The sequence below is a fragment of the Salmo salar genome, chromosome 07, assembly GCF_965601325.2.
Source record: "Salmo salar chromosome 07, fSalSal1, whole genome shotgun sequence".
Classification (NCBI taxonomy): Eukaryota; Metazoa; Chordata; class Actinopteri; order Salmoniformes; family Salmonidae; genus Salmo; species Salmo salar.
The window spans coordinates 17,252,004-17,279,170 of NC_138297.1; the positions used below are offsets into that span (position 1 = coordinate 17,252,004).

A 27,167-nucleotide genomic window follows, 5' to 3' on the forward strand; every position below is an offset into this window, starting at 1 on the left:
CTAAAACCCAGCAATAAGTTACCTCTGGTTCGTTCAGCCATCCTATGGGGAAAATGAATGAGGAAAGAATAGGGTTTTGGGATAAATGCTGAAAATAAGGTCAGAGGTTAACACAGGCTTAGGAGATCTAATACGTTTTGTTCTATGAGATAATAGCAGTACCTTTACCCAATAACATTACCTTTATGAATTATGAAGCCTTTGTTTTTTATTATTACATAAATTCTTCTAAATATACAGAAAGTGACTTTAGCTGATGAAGATTATTTCATTACACAAATTTATAAGATCTCCTAAGCCTGTGTTTGGAATTTATCCAAAAACCATACAAAAACAACATTTAATTTTCCTCATAGGCTTTGTCCAACGAACTATGGCGGAGTTGGTGCCTACAAAAAGACGCCATTACTATTTCTCTCTATTCTTATACAATTACTAAATAAATAGCCAACATATTAAAACAATTAATAAACAAGTATTACAATTATCTATTTTCATACATACATTTAATCATCTCACAAATACATTTAATCATCTCATTATTCAGCTAGTGCTCAATACACAGCAAGAAACAATGTTTAGGCTTTTGTTTATATCCTGTTTCCATTTGGACTGAGCCTCCGTTACCATACCGCATCTGCTACAAGACCACGGTGCTTGCCTACGGAGCTGTGAGGGGAACGGCACCTCCGTACCTTCAGGCTCTGATCAGTCCCTACACCCAAACAAGGGCACTGCGTTCATCCACCTCTGGCCTGCTGGCCCCCCTACCTCTGCGGAAGCACAGTTCCCGCTCAGCCCAGTCAAAACTGTTCGCTGCTCTGGCACCCCAATGGTGGAACAAGCTCCCTCACGACGCCAGGACAGCGGAGTCAATCACCACCTTCCGGAGACACCTGAAACCCCACCTCTTTAAGGAATACCTGGGATAGAATAAAGTAATCATTCTAATCCTTCTTAACAAACAATACAATAATAGCATAACTACACTCCTCTTAACTTACTGTTTCTTATAATGTGCTTTACAACTCGCTCACCTTGGGAAAAAAGTTTCAACCAATGAGTTTATACAGTGATGGAAAAAAGTATTTGATCCCCTGCTGATTTTGTACGTTTGCCCACTGACAAAGAAATGATCAGTCTATAATTTTAATGGTAGGTTTGTTTGAACAGTGAGAGACAGAATAACAACAAAAAAATCCAGAAAAACGCATGTCAAAAATGTTATAAATTGATTTGCATTTTAATGAGGGAAATAAGTATTTGACCCCCTCTCAAAGATTTCTGGATCCCAGGTGTCTTTTATACAGGTAAGGAGCTGAGATTAGGAGCACACTCTTAAAGGGAGTGCTCCTAATCTCAGCTTGTTACCTGAATAAAAGACACTTGTCCACAGAAGCAATCAATCAATCAGATTACAAACTCTCCACCATGGCCAAGGCCAAATAGCTCTCCAAGGATGTCAGGGACAAGATTGTAGACCTACACAAGGCTGGAATGGGCTACAAGACCATCGCCAAGCAGCTTGGTGAGAAGGTGACAACAGTTGGTGCGATTATTCGCAAATGGAAGAAACACAAAAGAACGGTCAATCTCCCTCGGCCTGGGGGCTCCATGCAAGATCTCACCTCGTGGAGTTGCAATGATCATGAGAACGGTGAGGAATCGAATCAGCCCAGAACTACACGGAGGATCTTGTCAATGATCTCAAGGCAGCTGGGATCATAGTCACGAAGAAAACAATTGGTAACACACTACGCCGTGAAGGACTGAAATCCTGCAGCGCCCGCAAGGTCCCCCTGCTCAAGAAAGCACATATACATGCCCATCTGAAGTTTGCCAATGAACATCTGAATGATTCAGAGGACAACTGGGTGAAAGTGTTGTGGTCAGATGAGACCAAAATGGAGCTCTTTGGCATCAACTCAACTCGCCGTGTTTGGAGGAGGAGGAATGCTGCCTATGACCCCAAGAACAGCATCCCCACCGTCAAACATGGAGGTGGAAACATTTTGCTTTGGGGGTGTTTTTCTGCAAGGGGACAGGACAACTTCACCGCATCAAAGGGACGATGGACGGGGCCATGTACTGTCAAATCTTGTGTGAGAACTTCCCTTCCCTCAGCCAGGGCATTGAAAATGGGTCGTGGATGGGTATTCCAGCATGACAATGACCCAAAACACACGGCCAAGGCAACAAAGGAGTGGCTCAAGAAGAAGCACATTAAGGTCCTGGAGTGGCCTAGCCAGTCTCCAGACCTTAATCCCATAGAAAATCTATGGAGGGAGCTGAAGGTTCGAGTTGCCAAACATCAGCCTCGAAACCTTAATGACTTGGAGAAGATCTGCGAAGAGGAGTGGGACAAAATCCCTCCTGAGATGTGTGCAAACCTGGTGGCCAACTACAAGAAACATCTGACCTCTGTGATTGCCAACAAGGGTTTTGCCACCAAGTACTAAGTCATGTTTTGCAGAGGGGTCAAATACTTATTTCCCTCATTAAAATGCAAATCATTTTATAACATTTTTGACATGCGTTTTTCTGGATTTTTTTGTTGTTATTCTGTCTCTCACTGTTCAAATAAACTTACCATTAAAATTATAGACTGATCATTTCTTTGTCAGTGGGAAAACGTAGAAAATCAGCAGGGGATCAAATACTTTTTCCCTCACTGTATCTGGTTGCTCTTAGTACTGCTACTGTTGGCTTGTCACTCATTCAACTGACAAGCTAGCGTGAGAACTACATCAGTGAGAGCTCGTTAAAAAAACGCTGGAGCGAGCAGCCCCCTCTGTTGGCTCAAACCCAGCATAACCACACTTCTATAAATATACTGTATGATTAGCTCGAAATTACAAAGTTTAACATATATCTCACATTCTCCTCCTCTTGAAAAATGGTGTCCCGATATTACAACTATACAGATAAATTATACTGTACCTTCAACTACTTGTTGGCATTGCACAGGGAACCCAAAAATGACCAATTCAACTATACCACTTACACTCAGTGGCCAGTTTATTAGGTACACACATCTAGGACCTGGTCGGACACCCCTTTGCCTCTAGAACAGCCTGAATTCTTCGGGGCATGGAAATGTTGCACAATTGGTATCAAAGGGACCTAACATGTGCCAGGAAAACATCCCCCACACCATTACGCCACCAGCCTGCGCCGTTGACAACAGGCAGGATGGGGCCTTGGACTCATGCTGCTTACGCCAAATCCTCACTGCCATCAGCATGATGCAATGGGAACTGGGATTTGTCGGCAGTGCTTGACTTAGTCCGGAGCGTGGTACTGGCACCTCTAATTTTGGCGGAATTGCGTACCGTCTCCTCTATAAAACAAAGTAGCCTATCGCCTTCCCAGATTCACACGCCGAGGCAAAAAAGATGGAGCTTTGACGGCAAGATCTGCATTGAACGAGTGGAATCACTTCTCCGGTGCAGTGTTCCATCTGGTTTGATCTCTATTTTTTCTCTATTCTCTGAGCAAAGCTCTCACTTCACTGTGTGAATACATTTGCACTTGGCCTCTGGTTTCTCATCTTTAACTCAAACACTTTTCCAATCACTGGGTCTTTGTGTTGAGCCTCCCGTGTCTCATCTCTGGAGATTGGCTGTACTGTGCTGAGTAGTGTCTCGTTCTTGGATGGCGTTGAATATTATAGAGCTGAACAGTGGAGTAGGCTCTTCTTGCTGCTTTGTGGCACTGGCAGTGTCCTGACTTACTCCCTCTGTACACTGTGTCATGATCGTCTCCGTATCCAATGGCATCCTTGATTGGTTATCTGCGTTTCCATTTGCCTTTACTTTATGGTGAAGTTGAAATCAGCCAATTCAGCAACCCACCTCTGTCCTGTTGCATTCAACTTAGTGGTGGTCGGCACCACTGCTTTCATTTCTTTACATTCACAACAGTAAGTTAGCAGCTTGCCATAGCCTACTTGTAAATCATTTGTAAATAATGACCTTGTATTTCCTGTTAGGGTGAATAAAAGGTTGGCTGCGCAATGTTGTTAGCCAATGTTCTGTTAATTATATGAGCTGGCTGGACAAAGAAAAACATTATTAATTAATTAAGCATGTCCTAAGAAACATATGACCGATACAATTTATTTTGAAAAGAATAGAATAGCATATTTTGAGTTTAATTTGGACAGAAATGATGTATTTCTAAAATAGACATACTTTTCCCACACAACTTGAGTGTCACAAACATGTGGAACCAATGTCATATAACAGGAAAGTTTTAAAACAGAGCCCATGTCCTCATTTTTGTGATCCTTTTGGAATTACCTGGATTTCTGCATAAATTGGTCATAACGTTTGATCTGATCTTTATCTAAGTCACAACAATAGACAAACACAGTCTAATAACATAGACAATAACACATTGCAGTTCATACTAGACATCCTAAGAATATTGCTGAACTGAAACAGTTTTGTAAAGATGAAGGATCCAAAATTCCTCCTGACTGTGGTGCAGGTCTGATCCACAACTACAGAAAACGTTTGGTTGAGGTTATTGCTGCCAAAGGAGGGTCATCCAGTTATTAAATCCAAGGGTTCACATACTTCACAACGTGTAAACATTCACAGGTCAGGGTGGGAAAAGTATGTGAACCCTTGGATTTAATAACTGGTTGACACTCCTTTGGCAGAAATAAACTCAACCAAACGTTTTCTGTAGTTGTGGATCAGACCTGCACCACAGTCAGGAGGAATTTTGGATCCTTCATCTTTACAAAACTGTTTCAGTTCAGCAATATTCTTAGGATGTCTAGTATGAACTGCCTTCGAGGTCATGCCACAGCATTTTAAATCGGGTCGAGGTCAGGACTCTGACTGGACCACTCCAGAAGGCGTATTTTCTTCTGTTGAAGCCATGCTGTTGTTGATTTACTAATGTGTTTTGGGTCGTTGTCATGTTGCATCACCCAACTTCTGTTGAGCTTCAATTTGTGGACAGATAGCCTTACATTCTCCTGAAAAATGTCTTGATAAACTTAGGAATTAATTTTACCGTCGATGATAGCAAGCTGTCCAGGCCCTGAGGCAGCAAAGCAGCCCCAAACCGTGATACTTTACATTTGGGATGAGGTTTTCATGTTGGTGTGCTGTGCCTTTTTTTCTCCACACATAGTGTTGTGTGTTCCTTCCAAACAACTCAACTTTAGTTTAATCTGTCCACTGAATATTTTGCCAGAAGCGCTGTGGAACATTCAGGTGCTCTTTTGCAAACTTCAGATGTGCAGCAATGTTTTTTTTTGGAAAGCAGTGCCTTCTTCCGTGGTGTCCTCCCATGAACACCATTCATGTTTAGTGTTTTACGTATCGTAGACTCATCAACAGAGATGTTAGCATGTTCTAGAGATTTCTGTAAGTTAACTGACACTAGGATTCTTCTTAACCTCATTGAACATTCTGCACTGTGCTCTTGCAGTCATCTTTGCAGGGCGGCCACTCCTAGGGAGAGTAGCAACAGTGCTGAACTTTCTCCATTTATAGACAATTTGTCTTACCGTGGACTGATGAACATCAAGGCTTTTAGAGATACTTTTGTAACCCTTTCCAGCTTTATGCAAGTCAACAATTCTTAATCTTAGGTTTTCTGAGATCTCTTTTGTTCGAGGCAGTCCAGTGTCCTTTTGCCCATCTTAATCTTTTATATTTATTGGCCAGTCTGATATATGGCTTTTTCTTTGCAACTCTGCCTAGAAGGCCAGAATCCCGGAGTCGCCTCTTCGCTGTTGACGTTGAGACTGGTGTTTGGCGGGTACTATTTAATGAAGCTGCCAGTTGAGGACTTGTGAGGTGTCTGTTTCTCAAACTAAAAACTGTAATGTACTTGTCCTCTAGCTCAGTTGTGCACCGGCGCCTCCCACTCCTCTTTCTATTCTGGTTAGAGCCAGTTTGCGCTGTTCTGTGAAGGGAGTAGTGGCAATTTATCGCATGGAAGAGCCTTCATTTCTCAGGAAAAGAATAGACAGACAAGTTTCCGAAGAAAGTTCTATGTTTCTGGCCATTTTGAGCCTGTAATCGAACCCACAAATGCCGATGCTCCAGATACTCAACTAGTCTAAAGAAGGCCAGTCGTATTGCTTATTTAATCAGAACAACAGTTTTCAGCTGTGCTAACATAATTGCAAAAGGGTTTTCTAATGATCAATTAGCCTTTTAAAATTATAAACTTGGATTTGCTAACACAATGTGCCATTGGAACACAGGAGTGATGGTTGCTGATAATGGGCCTCTGTACACCTATGTAGATATTCCATAAAAAATCTGCCATTTCCAGCTACAATAGTCATTTACAGCATTAACAATGTCTACACTGTATTTCTGAACAATTTGATGTTATTTTAAAAATGAACAACAAATGTGCTTTAGAAACTTCCTTTTTTAAAAACCATTTTTTTTAAGTGACCCCAAACTTTTGAACGGTAGTGTATGTTTGTTGAGCAATGACAGTGAGTGTGGTGCGCAACTGACTGTTATGGAAACAACAATGTGTGTGTGTGTGTGTGTGTGTGTGTGTGTGTGTGTGTGTGTGTGTGTGTGTGTGTGTGTGTGTGTGTGTGTGTGTGTGTGGTGTGTGTGTGTGTGTGTGTGTGTGGCGCGGGGAGGGCAGCGCGGAGCGTCTCTCCCTGGCACCAACCATGGCACTGCACTGTGCTCATGGAGGCTTTTCAGCTTGAGAGCTTTTCAGATAAACTGCTCTTTCTCTATTTTCTTTTTCTCCATCCATCACACTCTCTATTTTTCTCCCTTTCACTTTCTCTCCTTTATCTATTTTCTCTCCCTCTCTTTCTGTCTCCCTCTCTTTCTACACAATGACTGCCATTCACAGGCATTCACCCTGACACTTCATGAAGAACAAAAAAGTACTCTGAAGAAAAACGTGTCTGAAATGCCATGGAAGGCAGTTGGGATTTCTGCTTGACATTCACTCGGACCCAGAGTCAGGTTGCTGTGTTTCCACTGTGGGTTCACTGGTTTCCACCCCCTGTTTGTGGGACATGGGGATGGAGGAGGGAGTGGAGGGGGGGAAACCTGGCCCGGTGCCTGGCAGGAAGAAAGCGAGATGCATGAAGATGGAGACTGGCGAAATATCACTGAGGTCATTACCATAGTTGGGCCATTACACCTTTGGTGGTCTGACAAAGCACACCCCTCACCTGCTTAAAATTCACGAGTTGTGTTAACTCATATGGAGCCTTGATCTGAGTGAGTTTGAAAGATTTATATCTGAATTGGATGTAGTATGGAGAAAAAGCTAATCATTTTCCTCTGACAATAATTTGTATCTGTTAGCTTCTCTGTTAAAACAGTCCCAGTCAGTGTGGTTTGTCTGTCAGTGTGACAGTCTGAGCTGCCCTTGCTGCCCTCATATAATGAATGGGCTAATGTTGTGAATGGCTGGCTGCAGCAGCTGACAGGGGATGTATTGTTGTAGCTCTGTCATCATGGCTGCCAGGGGGGAGACTTGTGATGGTGGTGTTGTTGTTGTCAGATGTTGTTAAGTGAACCTGACTAGCTGGTGGCTAGCTGGTGGCTAGCTGGTGGCTAGCTGGTGGCTAGCTGGTGGCTAGCTGGTGGCTAGCTGGTGTTAGTGCACTTAGCATCATTTGGCTGTGGCTGGAGACTTTTTGAAGTGCTCTCCCTCAGTCCTCTTGTCCTGAGTGACTCCTCTGAAACAGCGCCCATATATGGTCATGCCTGGGAGAAGCACGGTCTGACTCTGTTATTCAGTTTCTCTCCCCTTCAACGCCAACATTAACTGAGCCCTGCTCTTTTAAATGAATGGAAAAGTTCTCGACCCACCTGACCTTTTTCCTTAATAACACTCAGCCAAAGAAGCTAAAAAAAAAAGATAACTTCTAAATAGACTACAAGTTCCCCTATAACCACCACAAGACTTCCTTTGTGTTGTCTAGAAAACGACAACATATCAGACTGCTGAATGCTATGGCTGTAAATATGACGTTTCCCACACAATGAGCCAGTCTTTTAGCTTCCAAATGTTCTTTAATTGCATAAAACCATCCCGTTTTCAGATACATCTCTTAAGTTATATTTTATCCAAATTTAGACAGCCTTTTACTTTGCTAAATATCAAAACGAAAAATAAGCTCTACCTCCAATGAATTCAGCCCTGTCTCTGACTAACGGCGCTCTCAAATAAACCCAGTTCACGTTTGTCTCGCTCTGCGCTGAGCTTCTTTGATATGTACCCTGTTTAAGTTTCCCTCTCCACACTGTCCTGTTTAGGCTCATCGTCTTCCAGGGAATGCTTTGTGACACAACTCTCTTTGGTTGGGTTTGTTACATCAGGTTGTAGTGTAGGAACTTGATTCCTCTCCTTTTTGGCCCAGACAGGACAAGCTTAACCCTCAGGAGGTTTGCTGGTGTGTGTGTCTGCGTGTGTGTGTCTGCGTGTGTGTGTCTGGGTGTGTGTGTGTGTGTGTGTGTCTGCGTGTGTGTGTCTGCGTGTGTGTGTCTGCGTGTGTGTGTCTGCGTGTGTGTGTCTGCGTGTGTGTGTGTGTGTCTGCGTGTGTGTGTCTGCGTGTGTGTGCGTGTCTGCGTGTGTGTGCGTGTCTGCGTGTGTGTGCGTGTCTGCGTGTGTGTGTGTGTGTGTGTCTGCGTGTGTGTGTGTCTGCGTGTGTGTCTGCGTGCGTATGTGTGTGTGTGTGTGTGTGTGTGTGTGTGTGTGTGTGTGTGTGCGTGTGTGGGCTGGCCTCGTGGAATGTTGTGTGTGTCAGGGGAGGGCCAGGGCCGGGCTGTCCTGTGATGTCACAGACTACTGCTTCAGAAGAGCTGTCAGATAAATAATGAGAGGGGGAAAGAAGGGGTGGAGGAGAGGATAGAAGGAGAGAGGGTTTGGATAGGAGAGTGATCTGACCTGGCAGAGGGAAAGTTACAGAGTAGAACATTTTGTACTGGTGTTGGAAGGGTCAGCTTGTGTACCCCTATTCTCCACTTACAGTGTGTGCACACAAACTGTCAGAACAGGGCCGAATTAGGAGTGATTAATTGGAAGGTGGAGCGAGAGATTTTTTTTCCCCCCCACAGAACCAAAGAAAAACCACACTTTAAGCCTCACATATGAAGCAATAGAAACCCACAGGAAACGATAATGTCTTTTCAATTCAAGTAACTTTTGACAAAATTACACTTTATTCTACAGGGCGCATTTTGACTCAACCTAACAAGTGGTGACGCCTGTTCATAAACATCCTGGGCTGAGGGTGTGGAAGTCTGCTCCCCACATCAGTCAGACGCCACGACATGACACATTAGTATTCAAACCATGAGGTAGCTGGAGAGGAGGAGCCTCTGTGTCTGCCAATCAGCTCCGCCTTAAGCTAGCAACCAACGCCCATCAACACCTTGCCAAAAACCGATGACCTGCCTGGCTGTTGCCATGGTGACAGCCTGTTGTTCCACCCCTCACCGTTGACCGCTGCAGTGCAGTGAAAAGGGGGCAGGATTAGTGGGCTGATACCTCTCATGAATCCTCCCAGTGGTTGCATCTGAAGTCAAGGTCACAAGACTGTGGCTGGCAGGCTGTGTGTGCGCATGTCTACCGTGTAGACTTTTCCATAACGGGCTGTAAGGCGATCCCCTCCTGTGTTGCGGTGTGGTAGTGTCTGGTGTGATGCTCTCCTCTCCTATATTGGGCCTTTCAGTCGCTTCTCTGTCAGCTGATACACCACAGACCTGCAAACACGTCAGCACCGCTCTGAGAGGGAGAGGTGGAGCGTGTGTGTGTGTGTGTGTGTGTGTGGCAGATCTGAGAGCAACACACACAGACAGACACACACCCCTCTGACCGCAGCCTCCTCAGGTTTCATCCTCACTGGTGTGTGTGTGTGTGTGTGTGTGTGTGTGTGTGTGTGTGTGTGCGTGTGCGTGTGCGTGTGCGTGTGCGGTGTGCGTGTGCGTGTGCGTGTGCGTGTGCGTGTGCGTGTGCGCGTGGCGCGCTGGAAGTCAGAAGGGGTGTGTGTCTATTTTTCCGATTGAGACCCCCTCTAAATCAAACCGATCAGACTGCTGAATGCTATGGCTACTAATAACACCTCTTGGCTTCTTGTTAACGTGACTCTCTTTGGGATACGAGATATATTATCTGATGGGCTTAGAGCTCTTTTTCATGTGTGTTTTGGAGGAGAACCGTGAATTTCTATACAGCTGGTTTAAGGTCTCGGTGCAGAAATAGCTAGGTCGTACCAGTCGACAGTGCAAGTGGTGCTCGGCAGTGTCTCAGTAACTTATAGGAATCTCTCTGCCCATACTTATGCCTCATCCGTAGTCTACCATTAAATAGCTAGCAATGCAAAATGGAGTACATGTTTAGAAAGGGGTTTGGCAATAAATCCATTGTGCATGTCTTCTTTCCAAATGCATGCTATGAAAACCATTTCTCTTAGTTACAACGGAAGAAATCTAGTCTTCTCAAATGTTTGATGAATTGTGCCCATTGTTCAATGTACCTTTTTCATTTAGAATGCTTTAGGGACACCTTTGTCTACATATAGCTGACTAAATGAACGTGACCCGGTTATTCCATGTTAAATAACAACCACAGCCAGTGCTTTTTGTTCCTAGTGTTAGTAGGCCTATCTGTAGCGATCATAATGTGAGAAGAGACACTTACACAGTCCCAGCCCAGGCCTCACTTATTCTGAATGGCTGGTGTTGTGGAGGCACTCTGCATGCTGTCAGTCTATTGGGACCACTGTGTTGACACAACCCAGGCCCTCATATCAAATCCAATTGTATTTGTCACATGCTTCATAAACAATGGGTGTAAACTAGGGCTGTTGCGGTGACCGTGTTACCACCATACCGGCGGTCACGAGTCATGAAGGCAGTCAAATTCCACATGACGGTTTTGTCACGGTAATTTGGCTTCTCCAAGCTCTGATGCTGCTGCTAGTCATTGGTAGCTTACCAAACTTGCTAACTGCCTGGTACTCAGCACTCTATTGTCCCTCTAATCACTCTGACGTCAATGCAAATATATGACAAATGTAATCAAACATTTCATCAAACACTTCATGAGAGCCCATGAGCTCATGTTGCGCAACATTTCTATAAGCTGTGTAATTGCGGGAGAAAACAGAGTGATGGCTGCTAATAAAAAGAGGAGGATTCCATCAGCTTTCTATAGGCTAGGCCTACTTTATTTATTTATTTATTTCTGAACTTTCCGAATATTAAGCACATTGCTTGTCTTTACAACAGGAGTATAGCCTACCTGGCTGGCATGAAAATAAACCAAGTTCATAGATGACATGTATTTTCTTCCCGCTGCCCCTGTTTCCCCTGTTTCGAGACAGGTGCATGATGAATGGTCCATTCCTATTTATTTTATTATTTTTATTTTTATTTATTTTCTCCCCAATTTCATGGTATCCAATTGGTAATAGTTCCAATCTTGTCTCATCGCTGCAACTCCCGTACGGACTCGGGAGAGGCGAAGGTCGAGAGCCATGCGTCCTCCGAAACACAACCCAACCAAGCCTCACTGCTTTTTGACACAACGCACATCCAACCCGGAAGCCAGCCGCACCAATGTGTCGGAGGAAACACCGTACACCTAGCGACCTGGTCAGCGTGCACTGCGCCCGGCCCGCCACAGGAGTCGCTAGTGCGCGGTGAGACAAGGATATCCCTCCCGGCCAAACCCTCCTTAACCCGGACGACACTGGGCCAATTGTGCGTCGCCCCATGACCCTCCCGGTCGCGGCCCGAACCCAGAATCTCTGGTGGCACAGCTAGCACTGCGATGCAGTGCCTTAGACCACTGCGCCACCCGGTAGGCATGACTGGTCCATTCTAAATCCAAACTAATTTCACACATATATTATGTAGTATATGTATGACAAAATTAAACCAAGAATAGTCTGATGGGTGACAATATTAGCCTATCACTTGTGAATTATATATTATCACTAGTGAATAATGCCCAGTGTAAGAAACAATGCCTTTCTTTTGCAGCTTTTTCTAATCATAGTCGCACACCTCATGTAGCCTAGCCCATAGACCTATATGTTTAATATGGTTTGATTCATAACTAAAGTGGCCAAATAACTTCTTCAAATGAAGCACATGAATCTGCTTTAAAGTTACATGAATAACTCTAAATGAACCATACAGGAAGGCCTGTTTCTTTGTTAACCGCTCAACACAGAGTAGCCGCATGTGCGGAGAAAATATTTCCATTTTATTCAGCTTCGTTCAATTGTATTCTTCATACAATAAAATAATACCACGGAATTCGAAGCAAATCTTGTCTGCTAAATAAATGAGTGTAGCCCACAGCCATTTGGCATAGCCACATCAGGACCTAACATAAGGACAACTCAGAGTATGCTATTCTGTTCTTCTGAAATACACTACATTTCCTTCATATCATGCTTCTTTAGACCTGTCTAAAATAAATAATGGATTTATTGTGAAGGTGTAGGCTATATTACATGGATTTATTAGACTTTCAAATGTCTAATAAATCCATGTGTGGAAGCCAGGAGATGCTAATTGTGTTTATATTAATTAACGGTCAATTACCATGAGACCGACCAGTTATTTGCTTGACAATCACTGGCTGACAACGTTTTGTGACCGCCACAGCCCTAGTGTAGACTAACAGTGAAATGCTTACTTACGGGTCCTTTTCTAACAATGCAGAGATTAAGATAGTGCCATGAGGAATAAATACACAGTGAATATCGAATGACAATAACGAGTAAAAATAACATGGTTATATACAGGCAGTACCAGTATTTACCATATTTACCCTGTTTGGCTGTTTCATGAAAACCTCACCCTCGGGACATTGGGCCGGACTGACTCACCATGTGTTCCTGTTGTGGTTATAAACACAGATTTGAAAAGTAAGTAAAAAGAAATAGGGTTGCGTGCTCGGGGGTAGTAGGGGGTACCAGCTTAGTGTTGTGCCTGCGCTCGTATCCTGAACTGGACTAGTTCACTGTCCCCTGTCCCCCCTCCACCCCCCCACCAACCCCCCCACCCCCTCCTCCACTCCACCTCCCTCCAGTCGTCACTTCAGCCTTGGTAGTTCTGCACTCTGACTTCTGAGTAGCAATAAAGGAACACCCTCACATTCAAAATGTAGGTCTGTTGCACCTGGCAGAAAAGTGAATTGTCACCACAGATGATATGGAGACATGACACTTTCAGATGTTTTCAAACACCGCAGATTGTTTTCAGACCTCTAGGGTAGTCTGTCAAGACAGAACCACAACCAATGTCGTGGGATGTGGTTTCATCTTGACATTACTCTACTTTTGAGGTTTGGAAACATCTGACAAAGTTCCATTGACGAGGGAAATGTGCGTTTAAGTTCTAGCACTCTTTGCCATCAAATCTAACTGTCTCTCTCTGTGTCTCTGTGTCTCTGTGTCAGTGCGGGGATGTCGCCCAGGGAAGATCGTGCAGATGTCAGAGGCTGAGGTGAGAGGCCTCTGCATCAAGTCCAGAGAGATCTTCCTCAGCCAGCCCATCCTGTTGGAATTGGAGGCTCCCCTCAAAATCTGTGGTAAGTGGTGATGATGAGGATGGTTATGGTGGCTGATGATGAGTTGTCCAGTTCAAGACCTATTATTCATTCATTGGCCTCTGTGGATGGATAGGCTATGGTAGTTAAGTAACACCCCCCCCCCCCCCGCCCTCCTGCCCGCCCCTCAGGTGACATCCACGGCCAGTACACAGACCTGCTGCGGCTCTTTGAGTACGGGGGCTTCCCGCCCGAGGCTAACTACCTGTTCCTGGGGGACTACGTGGACCGAGGCAAGCAGTCCCTGGAGACCATCTGTCTACTGCTGGCTTACAAGATCAAATACCCCGAGAACTTCTTCCTCCTCAGAGGCAACCACGAGTGTGCTTCCATAAACCGCATCTATGGCTTCTATGATGAGTGTGAGTAGTATGCACTCTACACACACACTCTGCACACACACTCACACATCAATACATTGCCTCATGCACTTGTTAGTGTATCATACAAGTAAATACCCACCCGACACACACGCTAATTCATGTTTACTAGCCATTCAACACATACAGCCTCTGTGACAGGAGTAAAGTTGCAGATGAATACACTTCCACACACTGTCTCACATGAGTCTAGAAGATCCCAGATGATTGTATGAAGTATATTTCATCTTCATCTCTTAATGTTTCTCTAGGTAAGCGCAGATTCAACATAAAGCTGTGGAAGACATTTACTGACTGCTTCAACTGCCTTCCCATCGCTGCCATCGTAGATGAGAAGATCTTCTGTTGCCATGGAGGTGCAGTACAGCTGGAAGAGCTGTCACTCAAACTCCCTGTCTATGAATGATATGGTTGTTAAAAGAGCTTGGAGAGTTTTGTCTTGCTCAGAAAGTGAATATGAAGGTTGATGTAGTATTAGAATAATGATTACATACTACATAGCTATTAAATAGTTACAGTATATATAATAACGCAAGCAGGAATTAGACATGAGTCATGACTATGATTAAGTGAATAAAGACTGAAAGGCACTGTGCACAGCAGTGCCTCCTACAACCTGCTGGTCCTGGCAGGGAAACTAACCTTGAAAGTGTGTGCTGTTTTAATGCGTTTTTGGATGACTGAGTGCTGTTGTCTCTGCGCTCCTCTGTCTCCTACCAGGCCTCTCTCCAGACCTGCAGTCTATGGAGCAGATCCGTCGTATCATGAGACCCACAGACGTCCCTGACACCGGTAGGTCCACATACACACACAGATGGATGGATGCACATGTACATACACATATACTGAACAAAAAAGATGAACGCAACCTGCAACAATTTTAAAAGCTTTTACTGAGTTATGTATCATATCACGAAATCAGTCAATTGAAATAAATTCATTAGGCTCTAATCTATGGATTTCACATGACTGGGAATACAGATATGCATCTGTTGGTCACAGATACGTTAAAAGAAGTGGGCCTCACAATGGGCCTCAGGGTCTCATCACGGTATCTCTGTGCATTCAAATTGTACATATTGTACGCACACACACAGAGATATGTTTTACTGTCCTTCCTGGGACCTTAAATAGATTTCTATTCAGAATCCTATTTCTCCTAAACCTAAACAACCCTGATCCTAACCCTAACTCCTAACCCTAAACAACCGCTTATCCTAACCCTAACTCCTAACCTAACCCTAACCTAAACCTAACTCCTAACACTAAACAACTACTAACCTAAACCCAACTCCTAACCTAACTCCTAACCTAAACCTAACCCTAATTGTAACACTAAACCTAAGCCTAAAATAGCCTTTGTCCTTGTGTGGGCCTGCGAAATGTCCCCACAAGGATAGTAATACACACACTCCTCTCCAAGCTGTTTCCAAAAACATGTGCTATATCCCTTAGCGGACAGTAGGGGTCATCCCATGATTGTACTAATTTTGGGCAGTTTAGCTAATTCTTTGTTAAAGAGTTTCTGATTCTCCAAACCAAATGAATTTTGACATTACCATTTTAGATGAGTTGTTTAAACATCACTTTAATGACTGTACGTGATCAACCCATTGTTATGTCAATACAGTAGACCTATGTATAGTTACATCTAAATAAGGTTCTGAGAATCGTTGAATAAGTCACAGAAAACCCAAGGGATCTAGTATCTGCTCATCAGACCTTTCTAGCAAACATCTCCTTATATGGGGGTGATGTGAACCACTGGACCGTGAGGTCATTTTACACGGGGTGTGTGTGTGTGTGTGTGTGTGTGTGTGTGTGTGTGTGTGTGTGTGTGTGTGTGTGTTCATTCCAGGGCTGCTGTGCGATTTGCTGTGGTCGGACCCAGACAAAGATGTTCAGGGTTGGGGGGAGAACGACCGCGGGGTCTCGTTCACGTTTGGGGCCGATGTGGTCAGCAAGTTCCTCAACCGCCACGATCTGGACCTCATCTGCAGAGCCCACCAGGTACTGTAACAATCAACTGACCTGTCATTGTAGTCGAAACAAGACATTAGAGTAGTCCAGTACTAGCAACATAATCCACCCAAACCCTGCTACACACACAATTGACAGCTCCAGTTCCTATAAACCCAAAGTATCAAATCTTAAAACACTTCTCCATTGCTGTTGAGATACTTAACAGCTTTTCTTTTTACTTCTCTGATTACGTTGGTAACCAGTTTATAATAGCAATAAGGTACCTCGGGTTTGTGGTATATGACCGATATACCACGGCTAAGGGCTGTGTCCAGGCACTCTGCATTGCGTTGTGCACAAGAACAGCCCTTAGCTGTGGTATATTGGCCATTTAAACATCGGGTGGGTCTAATCCTGAATGCTGATTTGGTTAAAACAGCCAGGCACTTTATAAACTTGATCTCCACTATAAAAAGCATCCAGACATTATCTCACATTTCTTTTAGACTAACAACACCTCCTCAGGCCTTAATGGCTAAGGGCTGTGTCCAGGAACTCCGCGTTGCATCGTGCATAAAAACAACCTTTAGCCATATTGGCCAAATACCAAACCTCCTCGGGCCTTATTGCTTAATTGTAGCTACACACTGATATAGTTACACTTCATGACTTCGATGGTCCACTCCACTGATGTGCTGACTGTGTGTGTCTCCCCCCACTCCACTGATGTGCTGACTGTGTGTGTCTCCCCCCACTCCACTGATGTGCTGACTGTGTGTGTCTCCCCCCACTCCACTTATGTGCTGACTGTGTGTGTCTCCCCCCACTCCACTGATGTGCTGACTGTGTGTGTCTCCCAGGTGGTGGAGGACGGCTACGAGTTCTTTGCCAAGCGGCAGCTGGTGACTCTGTTCTCAGCTCCTAACTACTGTGGAGAGTTTGACAACGCCGGCGGTATGATGAGTGTTGACGAGACCCTGATGTGCTCCTTTCAGGTAACGTCACTCATGTAACGTCAGTATAATATCAGTAGTGTCATTGCAACCACTGACGACAGCTATTTTCTGTCTCTACGGAGAATAAGTAGTTTGGTTGTCATTAGGGTAGACTGACTGAGGGTATTCTCAGGATAAGTCCCTAAAGTGTATCATTCTACACACAGACGTTTACTGTTTATTCAATGTGGTACTTGTCAATGCTATGTTGTGATTATCAGCTCTATCACTCTGCAACAGCTGGGGCCAAACGACAACCCTCAGCTTTGATAGAATCCAACACTATGCAGTATCTTGTCTACTGGTTTTATTGATTAAAGAATCATTTGACAGGTGAAATATGCCTTGGATTGGGATTTAGATGTGTAGTCTTAATGGTCCATGTCCACCGTCACTCTGTAGATCCTGAAGCCGTCTGAGAAGAAGGCCAAGTACCAGTACGGAGGGATGAACTCCGGCCGCCCCATCACCCCGCCCCGCACCGTGGTCCCACCAAAGAAACGGTGAACAAGGAAGAGCGAGAGAGAGAGAGCAGAAGGGAGGGAGATGGAGGGATGTCGTGGATGAGTGACGGTCCCTCATCAGTTTTTCACAATGGAGAAACACTTGGCAGAAATAAATAAACGTAGATAAAACGCAAAGCAAAGTTTTTGATTTGATGACCCCCTGCGCCCCACCTCCGTTGTGTCTTTTGTTGTCATTTCCCTCTCTGAACTGTTGTGTCACGCACCGCTCCCCCTGTGTCACCAACCACACCCATTTAAAAAAAAGTTGAGTTTAGGAAACAATGACAACACAAGGTGGTCATTCTGTTTGCATATCGGAGTGTTTTTCTTCGTTCTTTTGTTCGTGCTTTTTGGCTTATGACAGAATGACGACTACTAGCCCCAGTTGACCATTTCACCCCACCCCACCTGTCAAGTAAGAACAGGTGTTAATGACAATTACTGGGTTTTCAATAAATAAAATGGGGTAACCTTTTTTTGGTTGGTCAGTGTCTTTTTCATTGAAATATGTGCTTTCAATGCAGTGACAAATAAAACACTTCAAAGTATTGTAAAAAGAAGACTAAATCACACAGAAATGTAAAAGTCAATTGAATGTCACCAAATCAAAGCTATTTCCAACAGCAGCAACTGAAATTCCTCAAAACTGAAAAACGAAACAAATGCACAGCCATGGTTCCCTTCGCTGTAGTAGCACATAATACATTTTTGTTGTCCAATCATACTGTACGATCCTGACGAATCAAATCCCTGCTCGCAGCCACAATCAAAGATGATTGGAGTTCCATAAAACAAAGTTGAATCGTATTAAACACTACAGTAACATGTAACAATTATGTCCAAGAAGACTCTTTCTTCTCATAGCCAGGGTCTCAAAACCTTATTGCAGCATGAAGCACTTTAACAATAGCTATCGTTTCACTATCTAAAACTAATAATTCAATCACTACTCTGCTTTTCTCTGGTCTCGCATCATAAAAAGTTGTTACACAAAAAGTTAACTTCTGGTCTTTCCTATATTTCACTCTTCTTGCTCATGTTTTATTACGCAGCACTAGGCTGTCAACAGTGACGACCTGTGTTGATAACAATTTCATGTTAAATCATTCAGACATGGTCATGACCTGAGTCCTGACTCCTTGGTCCTGATTCTCCAACCTTTTCCAGAAATGTGCACTTGCACACTCCTCGTCATGGATTTAAAAGCGTAGGACTGGTGTAAGATTTGGTTGGAGGGAGTTTACCGTTTCCACAGTCGTTAACATCCATGCGAGAAAGCTGTAAGTGCACACTTCAGGGGAAGGGTGGAGAATCGGGATGCAACCTTAGTAATGCTCCAGAGCCCAGTTCCCCAAAAGCATCTGAAGACTAAGTTCATTATTAGAACCATAGGATCCTATCCCATATCTCCTTTGGGAAACCGGGCCCAGACCAGTAGTGTATTGGAAGGTATACGCTGGTATACCCACGTATTTTTCAGTGGGCATTGTGTATACTCACTTCTTAAACCCCTGATGCGTACCAAAGTAGTGTGGGGGAGGTATACGCCCAATCAATTAATAAGGCTGATGAAACCGATCAGTATGTTCATCTTAAAATGTTGAACTATTATTTTTTCATGTTTTAGTCACAGCAATGTTCCAAAATGCAATTTGGGGGAAAATAACTTTCTAAAACTACACAAAAATCTATATTTCTTAAGATTTTCCCCCAGACCTCAAAAGTGGCCTCGTGGTGTGGTTTAAGCATCGTTATGGACTTAGAGCATCCAATTTGGTTGTTTATCTTTTTTTTAAGTTTCAAATTTCTTTAAAAAATCTTAAACTTGTGAATTTCTTAGTTGGCAGCCTCCTGTATCTCTGTTCCAATAGTGGGCCTACTATTAGCCTACTTGCACAGTACAGTTTGGGTTGACCTGACTGCGAAAGACCAGAATGGGATTGATCATTTTAGGTCATTCAGAGAGTATAGCTAGTTTTTCATCCAGTTGGCGACAGATTTTCATGCGAATATTTTTTAAATATGCATAAAGAAACTATACGCATTTTCCCACCAGTGGCGTTTCCACCAAATAGATTTGTTGAGGATAAAAGTCAGTGCGTGATGACGTGGTGCACACAAAATGTACACGATTAAATGTTCATGTACCGAAAATAAATCTAATGTTCAATGTGTTTACATCGCATTTTCAACTCTATCGATAGTTTTGTCACAAAAACTGTTAAATAGCAAATGTGCCTACTCTGGTGTTGTCATATGGCTCTAGCCAACAGCTGGCAGATACAGTGCGGGTAGAGTAGTTTACATTATGAAATGATTATGGCTAAATCAGTCAAGCATCGATCACCATGTCACCAGAATCAGACCCTAGATATGTATTGAAAAGGGGCATCAAGATTACCATGCACTTTCAACACCCTGTAAAGTTCATAATTTATTTAATCTGTAGCCTAATAAACTGCATGGTTTCCAGAGTCGTAGCGGGAGGACCACACAACATGTCATCTCGTGACTCATTATGTTTGTTATCAATATTTGCGCATAAAGGCGTTTCCACCACCATTTCTCGCATAATAAAAAATATCCCATGTTCTAATTAACAAATTATATGTCGGTATTTATAAAATTGTACTTAAACTACCCATTTTCATCACAGCTGTCGTGATTTTTATATGGTATGAAACTGGATGGAAACGTGGTTTGTATCACTATTTCTCATAGCATTTTTCTCACAGGGCGCCGTTTCTTCCCTGGGCGGGCCATTTGAATTTTGGGGGGCAAAATGAGTATACCCACGTCTCCAGTCACCACTACACCACTGGTTCAGATAGACGGGTATTGTTCAAAAACGCTTCCTTCCTTCCCACCTCGATCGCTGATCTAACATGACAGAATAGATGAAAGCTGTGTATTGGAGTCCTTGCTAACACCTAAGCAATTGTGATAGGCCAGTGATTTCCTAAAGTAAGGCAGGGTGCATCTGTAGAGTATTTGAACAGGGCCATTACCCTCATCAGCCCTTCATCCAGCCATTCTGAAATCAAACAGATGTTTCAATCTCAACAACATCACGTACAGGTACCTTGTTTGTCTTCTACATACAGTATGACAGTTAATTCTCACTTGATTCAGAAAACACTCTTAAACGTTGAGCAATCAAATCAAAAACAAAGATTTCATGAGAGGGAAACATAAAAAGGATTTTAAAACAACGGATACTTATATTAGAGGAATGAAGAAAGGAAAGTCTAGAAACCAAAATAGAGCAAACACAAAGTTTATACAAGAGTTGGTAAGGTTCTAATCAATGTGTTCATATCTGAAATGGAAACGGAATGGGCAAAAAATAAATTGTTTATAGACATATAAATCTATAATTTAACTTAATGCACAGCTTTAGAAATGGTTGTCGATTAATGTTTAATGGCACTCCGTTAAATGTATAATCTGTATAATGTATAATCTGTATAATGTATAATCTGTATAATCTGACTCCATTAAAGTCATCGTAGCCATGACACATTCAAGGAATGAAAATTGGCAGAGAATTATGAAATTGTGATGTAATGTATTTAAAAATGTCTTACTGTAACGTATTTTACTCCCACTGTCCGTGTAATATGAACTCATATATTGGCAGATACAGACACCCGTAGCTGGCTCATCAACCAGTGACAGCTAGAAGCTATTCTTGTTCTTCATCTGTGTTCAAAAGACTATCGTTTAGTCTAGTAAATGACCAACAGCGAAACAAAAGCAAGTGCTGTTACTTAAATCCAATGAATTTACATAATCGAAACAGAATATCTGCCACTTTTTCATGGTGAAAAGTTAAACATTTGTTATTACAGAAAGCCAACAGCTAGAGACCAACACCCCGTTTACAACAAAGCAGGGAGTGTATCCCTTTTGCTTAGAAAAATCTGTCACAGCACACCTTTGTACATTATACCTAAAGCAAAAGCTCTGTTCTAACAAAGTGACTAGGCAGCAACCAGTTAATAGGTAGGTTAGCTGCACAGAATGGTGTTAGGGCAGCATTTCCCAAAATCCAACCTTGGGACCCCAACGTGTGCACGTTTTGGTTTTTGCCCTAACACCACACAGCTGGTTCATATTATCAAAAGCTTGATGATTAGTTGATTATTTGAATCAGCTGTATAGTGCTGGGACAAAAACCAAAACGTGCACCCGAATTTGGGAAATCCTGTTATGGTAAGACTGAACGCTACCCTCGGGAGAACAGTGGGAATGAGGAGGAGTGGAATGTGGTCTGGTTCCCATAACCTCCTTTCCCTCTGTTCCTATTATTACACTGCATCATATCCTGTTTCTAAAACCAGTCCTACTGGGCCATTATCCTGACATAAACAGGAAGCGAATAGAGTATTTTCTATGAACTACATTTCACTCTATTGAACACACCCCAAGTGGTCCTCTCCACTCCAATGGGCTAGAATGACATGAGTGTGCTGATGTCCACAGACCAATGTCCATGTTGTATGTGTAATGTAGTGCCTTTGTACTGATGTGCAAATAACATAATGAAGAAACCTATCTGTAACGAAATGCAAAATAATTTCATTGGTCTTCCGTGCAAAAATAATGTACTATTACATATTGTCATGATATCCAAAATAAATCAAAAGTTTTCAATCAAATCAAAGGCTTTGTTGAAAAATATAAGTACTTACTCATCAGCGCTAGTAATCCTGATTTAATCTGATGTCGTTATGAAAATAAGAGAAAATGATCTACTTTGTGGAACAATCCATTAGTTCTCCATAAACTCCTATAGCTACAGTTCTTGACTAAGGTTAGTGCCTTAAGAAAACAACAGGAAAACAAACATTATACAAAAAAAAACTCCTTAAAATGGTCCAACTCAAAAATAACGACCCAAGTTTAAAACTGTTTGGCACCGACTGTGTCCATTCATTGTTGTCCGATGAGAGGCAACCAGAGTCTTTTACTGCTAACCACTGTAAACCAGCTGTAAAGTAGCTAGCTAGCATTCATGTAGCGTCATACCCTTCATTTCTCAGTTATTTCAATACGTGTAGTGCATGTCAGGCAGCTGGGGAGATGATATTCAATCCCTGGTATAATATCTATTGTGGTCAGTACTAATATCATTTTGATGCAGGCTTTTCTGTAGGCAGCTCTATTCCCAGCCTGGGTCCTTCTAGGTATGACGATGGAAGTGGATGATGTCATGGCGTGTCCCGTCACTTTACGGATGGGGATGGAGGTGGCTGTTGTCACTTGACAACGGATGGCGTTGACTGATGGTGGTGGTCCTCTGGTGTGTGTGTGTGTCTAGACCAGTAGTCGCAGCAGGAAGGACAGGGCGGCCCCGATGGAGAGGCCCAGAGCCAGGAAGAAAGTCATCAGGGCCCCGGCCGTCTCTGCATCTTTAGGAGCCACCAACCTCGGAGGAGACGGAGAGAGAGACAAGCGTTTATTCATAAGCACACTGTAGCAAAATTATTTGTAATGGAAAAATAAAAAACAAGCATTTCTTATTGGACAAATTCGGGTAGGCCCCTTCCGGTTTCTGCCTGTTTGGTTCCTATTGAATACACCCCAGATATAGAGTAGATTTTGTTGTGGCGTTACAGTGGCAACAACGAAGTTGGCATGGTCGGTTGAGAGAAAGAGTATGTCAGGTGAGTTAAAGAATTCCAGAGTGTGTTTGGGAGAGAAGTGGTGCCAAGAACTTGTTAAGTCAAAGGTGACTAAAGAAGAGTGACAAACCATGACAAGTAGATTGGATTAGTCAATACGTGAATAACTGGCATAATGTTATGACAGCGGACTGTCACTTATGGTGCGCGTGTGTGTTACTTCTACTCACTGTGGGGCGTAGGACATGGAGAGGCAGACGCAGTAGCCATTGGAGAGGGAGAACAGCGTCATGATGAAGGCGAAGGCAGCGTCGTGGGAGAAGAGGACGGGGAAGTAGGAGCGCCTCTGGACGTTACAGAACATCAGCAGAGGAACAAACACCACCCTGGAGACCACCAGCACCGGGAACAGAAAACTCTCCTTGGGGGGCTGCGATCCACATACAGAGAGAAATGTTACTGATATACAAGGTTGGATAGACACAATAAAATCATTTTATAATAATAACTAAATGTAATACTAATAACTAAAACTTTGGTGCTGGGAAAGAAAGTGAAGGATTATAAAACACTGAGAAACCTCGAAAGTTGTTACATAAATCAAATCCATTGTGATCCTATCAAATGTGTAATAAAATGACATTAATCCACAGAGATGAAATGAGATCAGACACTTACCCACTGGACCAGGGTGGTGACGGTTCTGCCGATCCAGTCACACACGTTGAAAATGAGGAAGCAGCACACAGAGATGAAATAAGGTTCTGATGGGAGGAAGAGGGAGAGAGGTGCTTCATCTGAGTTTTACATCTCATGCATATTAAACATACAGTATATATATCTACACTCTTAGAAAAAAAGGTGCTATCTAGAACCTAAATGGGATGTTCCCATAGGATAACTTTTTAAAGAACCCTTTTTGGTTACAGGTAGAAAATGGTTCTACCTGGAACCAAAAGGGCTCTACCTGGAACAAGAAAGGGTTCTCTTATAGGGACAGCCGAAGAACCCTTTTGAAACCGATATTTCTAAAAGTGTATACATACCCCATTTCCCAGGGTATATAGTCTTGACGTCCACAGTGATGGCGGGGAACACAGCGAGAGTGACGGTGAAGACAAAAACCACACAGAAAGCCATCACCCATATCTGGAGAGAGAGAGAGGGACAAGGTAAGAAATACAGTGGAAACTCTCCCATGCTTAACCTCTCTCGGGTATGTGGGACCTAGTCAACAGCCAGTGGAATCGAATGGCGCGATATTCAAAAACCTTAAAAATGCTATAACTTCAATTTCTCAAACATATGACTATTTTACACCATTTGAAAGACAAGACTCTCGTTAATCTAACCACATTGTCCGATTTCAAAAAGGCTTTACAACGAAAGCAAAACATTAGATTATGTCAGGAGAGTACCCAGCCAGAAATAATCACACACCCATTTTTCAAGCTAGCATATAATGTCACAAAAACCAAAACCACAGCTAAATGCAGCACTAACCTTTGATGATCTTCATCAGATGACACTCCTAGGACATTATGTTATACAATACATGCATGTTTTGTTCAATCAAGTTCATATTTATATCAAAAACCAGCTTTTTACATTAGCATGTGACATTCAGAACTAGCAAACATACCGAAAACTTCCGGTGAATTTACTAAATTACTCACGATAAACGTTCACAAAAAACATAACAATTATTTAAAGAATTATAGATACAGAACTCCTTTATGCAATCGCGGTGTCAGATTTTAAAATAGCTTTTCGGCAAAAGCACATTTTGCAATATTCTGAGTAGATAGCTCGCCATCACGGGCTAGCTAATTTGACACCCACCAAGTTTGGCGTTCACTAAACTCAGAATTACTATAAGAAAAATTGGATTACCTTTGCTGTTCTTCGTCAGAATGCACTCCCAGGACTTCTACTTCAACCACAAATGTTGTTTTGGTTCAAAATAATCCATAGTTATGTTCAAATATCCTCTGTTTTGTTCTTGCGTTCAGGTCCCTATCCGAACGGTGACGCACGGACGCATGTCGTGACAAATAAATTCAAAATATTCCATTACCGTACTTTGAAGCATGTCAAACGCTGTTTAAAATCAATTTTTATCCGATTTTTCTCGTAAAATAGCGATAATATTCCGACCGGGAGACGTTGTTTTCGTTCAAAGACTGAAAGAAGAAATGGATTCTTCACGTGCACGCGTGCACCCGTGTCATTGTTCTCAGATCGACCACTTTCCAAATGCGCTACTGTTTTTCAGCCAGGGACTGCAGAGTCATCATTCCCCGTTCTGGCGCCTTCTGAGAGCCTATGGGAGCCTTAGAAAATGTCACGTTACAGCAGAGATCCTCTGTTTTCGATAAAGAGGCTATAGAAGGCCAAGAAATGGTCAGACAGGGCACTTCCTGTATAGAATCTTCTCAGGTTTTGGCCTGCCATATGAGTTCTGTTATACTCACAGACACCATTCAAACAGTTTTAGAAACTTTAGGATGTTTTCTATCCAAATCAAACAATTATATGCATATTCTAGTTTCTGGGCAGGAGTAATAACCAGATTAAATCGGGTACGTTTTTTATCCGGACGTGAAAATACTACCCAAGAGAGGTTAAACTACTCTGGTGCTTTTAAATGCATGTTGGGGAGTGAACAAGTGCACACTTCAGAAAAGGGTAGGGAATTGGACCTCAACTATACACCAGAGCCATATATTTAGAAAATAAAAAATAAATAAATATATGACCAGTATAGAGCCAGCTGAGTAACAACAGAGGTCAGCATTACCTTTTTAAACACCTCCATGACGGTGGACTTCCTGTCCCTGACCTCAGCCTGCTCCAGGGTTAAGAAGGCCTGCTTGGGACTGACCCCAGCCCCCTCTACCTCCACCTCCTCACCACTGGCACCTCCATTGGCCAATGAGCCATTGGCGTGGCCATACAGCTTGCAGTTCTCCGCCGACCCACTCCCTGTCACTGGAGGAAAGAGAAAGATTTCAGGGAAAATAGGTCGACTTGACCTAACACTGACCAGGCAGAGGTAAATGTGTGTGGGAGTGATGGCAGATGTCATTATAAAGGGAGGGAGGGATGGACACTAGTTTCTGGAGCCCAACAGACATTATCTGTTAAGAATAGGGCCAGGAGTTTTTCCTCACCCCATGACCTCATCAGGAAAAACTGGACCAAGCTATAGCTGAATTACTGTAGTCCCTGATTAGAAGGATAGGATGAAAACCAGAACTGATTTTCGTCCCTCCAGGACCGATATTGAACAGCCCTGGCTTTCCTAGACTTTTGTTAATTTCCATGGAAACATCTATTGACGTTAACAGGAGAGTGATGGGGTGGTTTAATAGTGTCTGATCTGTAAATGTCCCACAGGGCAGTTCTTTGTCTGGGAGAGGTTGCTGCACTAATTGGATAACTGTGAATAAACTGGGCTAATGGGATAATGATCTGTTGAATCAGTTCCATTCAGACCATGGCCTGTATGCATCTTGCTTCTTAGAGTAGGAGTTCTGATTTGGGATCGATCGCCTTTGCCTTTTAGATCACAATGAAGACGATTACATGGACGGGGGGAGAACTGATCCTAGGTCAGCACTCCTACTCTGAGATGTTTGGATATATACAACCAATGTTCCCAAGCCTGAGACTGCCGCACAGTTCCACCGGGACTGCCGCACAGTTCCACCGGGACTGCCGCACAGAAGAAAGCAGAAGAAATATCAGCCCATGGAGAGAAGCTCGAGATTGAACTACACTCAACCTTCTAGAGTTTTCCCTGTTAGTTAACACCATCAACTTTTCCCTTTACTGTGGAAATTGTGACCGAATCAACGCAATATTAGCCCCTTTCAATACAACATACCGAAATGAAACTATCTATGCAAGACTTAGCATGAAAGAGATTTTGTTGTAGGGAGAACGCATCGGTGTAGGATTTTATTGCATTGACACGCACGACTCTGCCTGTACTCTACACAGACCGGCGCGCCATAACCAATCAGAGCTGCAGTAGGCCTATATGCAAATAGACCATTGCCATATATGGATCTGTACCATTCACTTTGAACTGGACTGTGTTTACAG

General features: G+C 43.1%; 2 protein-coding genes across 3 annotated transcripts in view; one reads left to right on the plus strand and one right to left on the minus strand.

The window, feature by feature from the left end:
• Nucleotides 1–17,907, plus strand: part of ppp1cb (protein phosphatase 1, catalytic subunit) — a 35,949-nt gene extending 18,042 nt beyond the window's left edge. The window contains 7 exon segments of the mRNA NM_001141688.1: nucleotides 13,438–13,569; nucleotides 13,719–13,949; nucleotides 14,219–14,323; nucleotides 14,688–14,759; nucleotides 15,826–15,977; nucleotides 16,790–16,924; nucleotides 17,327–17,907. Of these exon segments, the coding sequence (NP_001135160.1) occupies nucleotides 13,438–13,569; nucleotides 13,719–13,949; nucleotides 14,219–14,323; nucleotides 14,688–14,759; nucleotides 15,826–15,977; nucleotides 16,790–16,924; nucleotides 17,327–17,431 (932 nt within the window). The 3' untranslated portion in view covers nucleotides 17,432–17,907.
• A 2,784-nt stretch (nucleotides 17,908–20,691) lies between these two features.
• The window catches only part of LOC106608683 (equilibrative nucleoside transporter 2), a 31,424-nt gene continuing 24,948 nt past the window's right edge, over nucleotides 20,692–27,167 (minus strand). For both annotated transcript variants that reach the window (XM_014206783.3, XM_014206781.3), the window contains exons 9-13: nucleotides 25,858–26,048; nucleotides 24,104–24,206; nucleotides 23,736–23,821; nucleotides 23,288–23,487; nucleotides 20,692–22,861 (exon numbers count right to left, since the gene is read on the minus strand). In XM_014206783.3, the coding sequence (XP_014062258.3) occupies nucleotides 22,750–22,861; nucleotides 23,288–23,487; nucleotides 23,736–23,821; nucleotides 24,104–24,206; nucleotides 25,858–26,048 (692 nt within the window). In that variant the 3' untranslated portion in view covers nucleotides 20,692–22,749. The remainder of the gene's footprint in view (nucleotides 22,862–23,287; nucleotides 23,488–23,735; nucleotides 23,822–24,103; nucleotides 24,207–25,857; nucleotides 26,049–27,167) is intronic.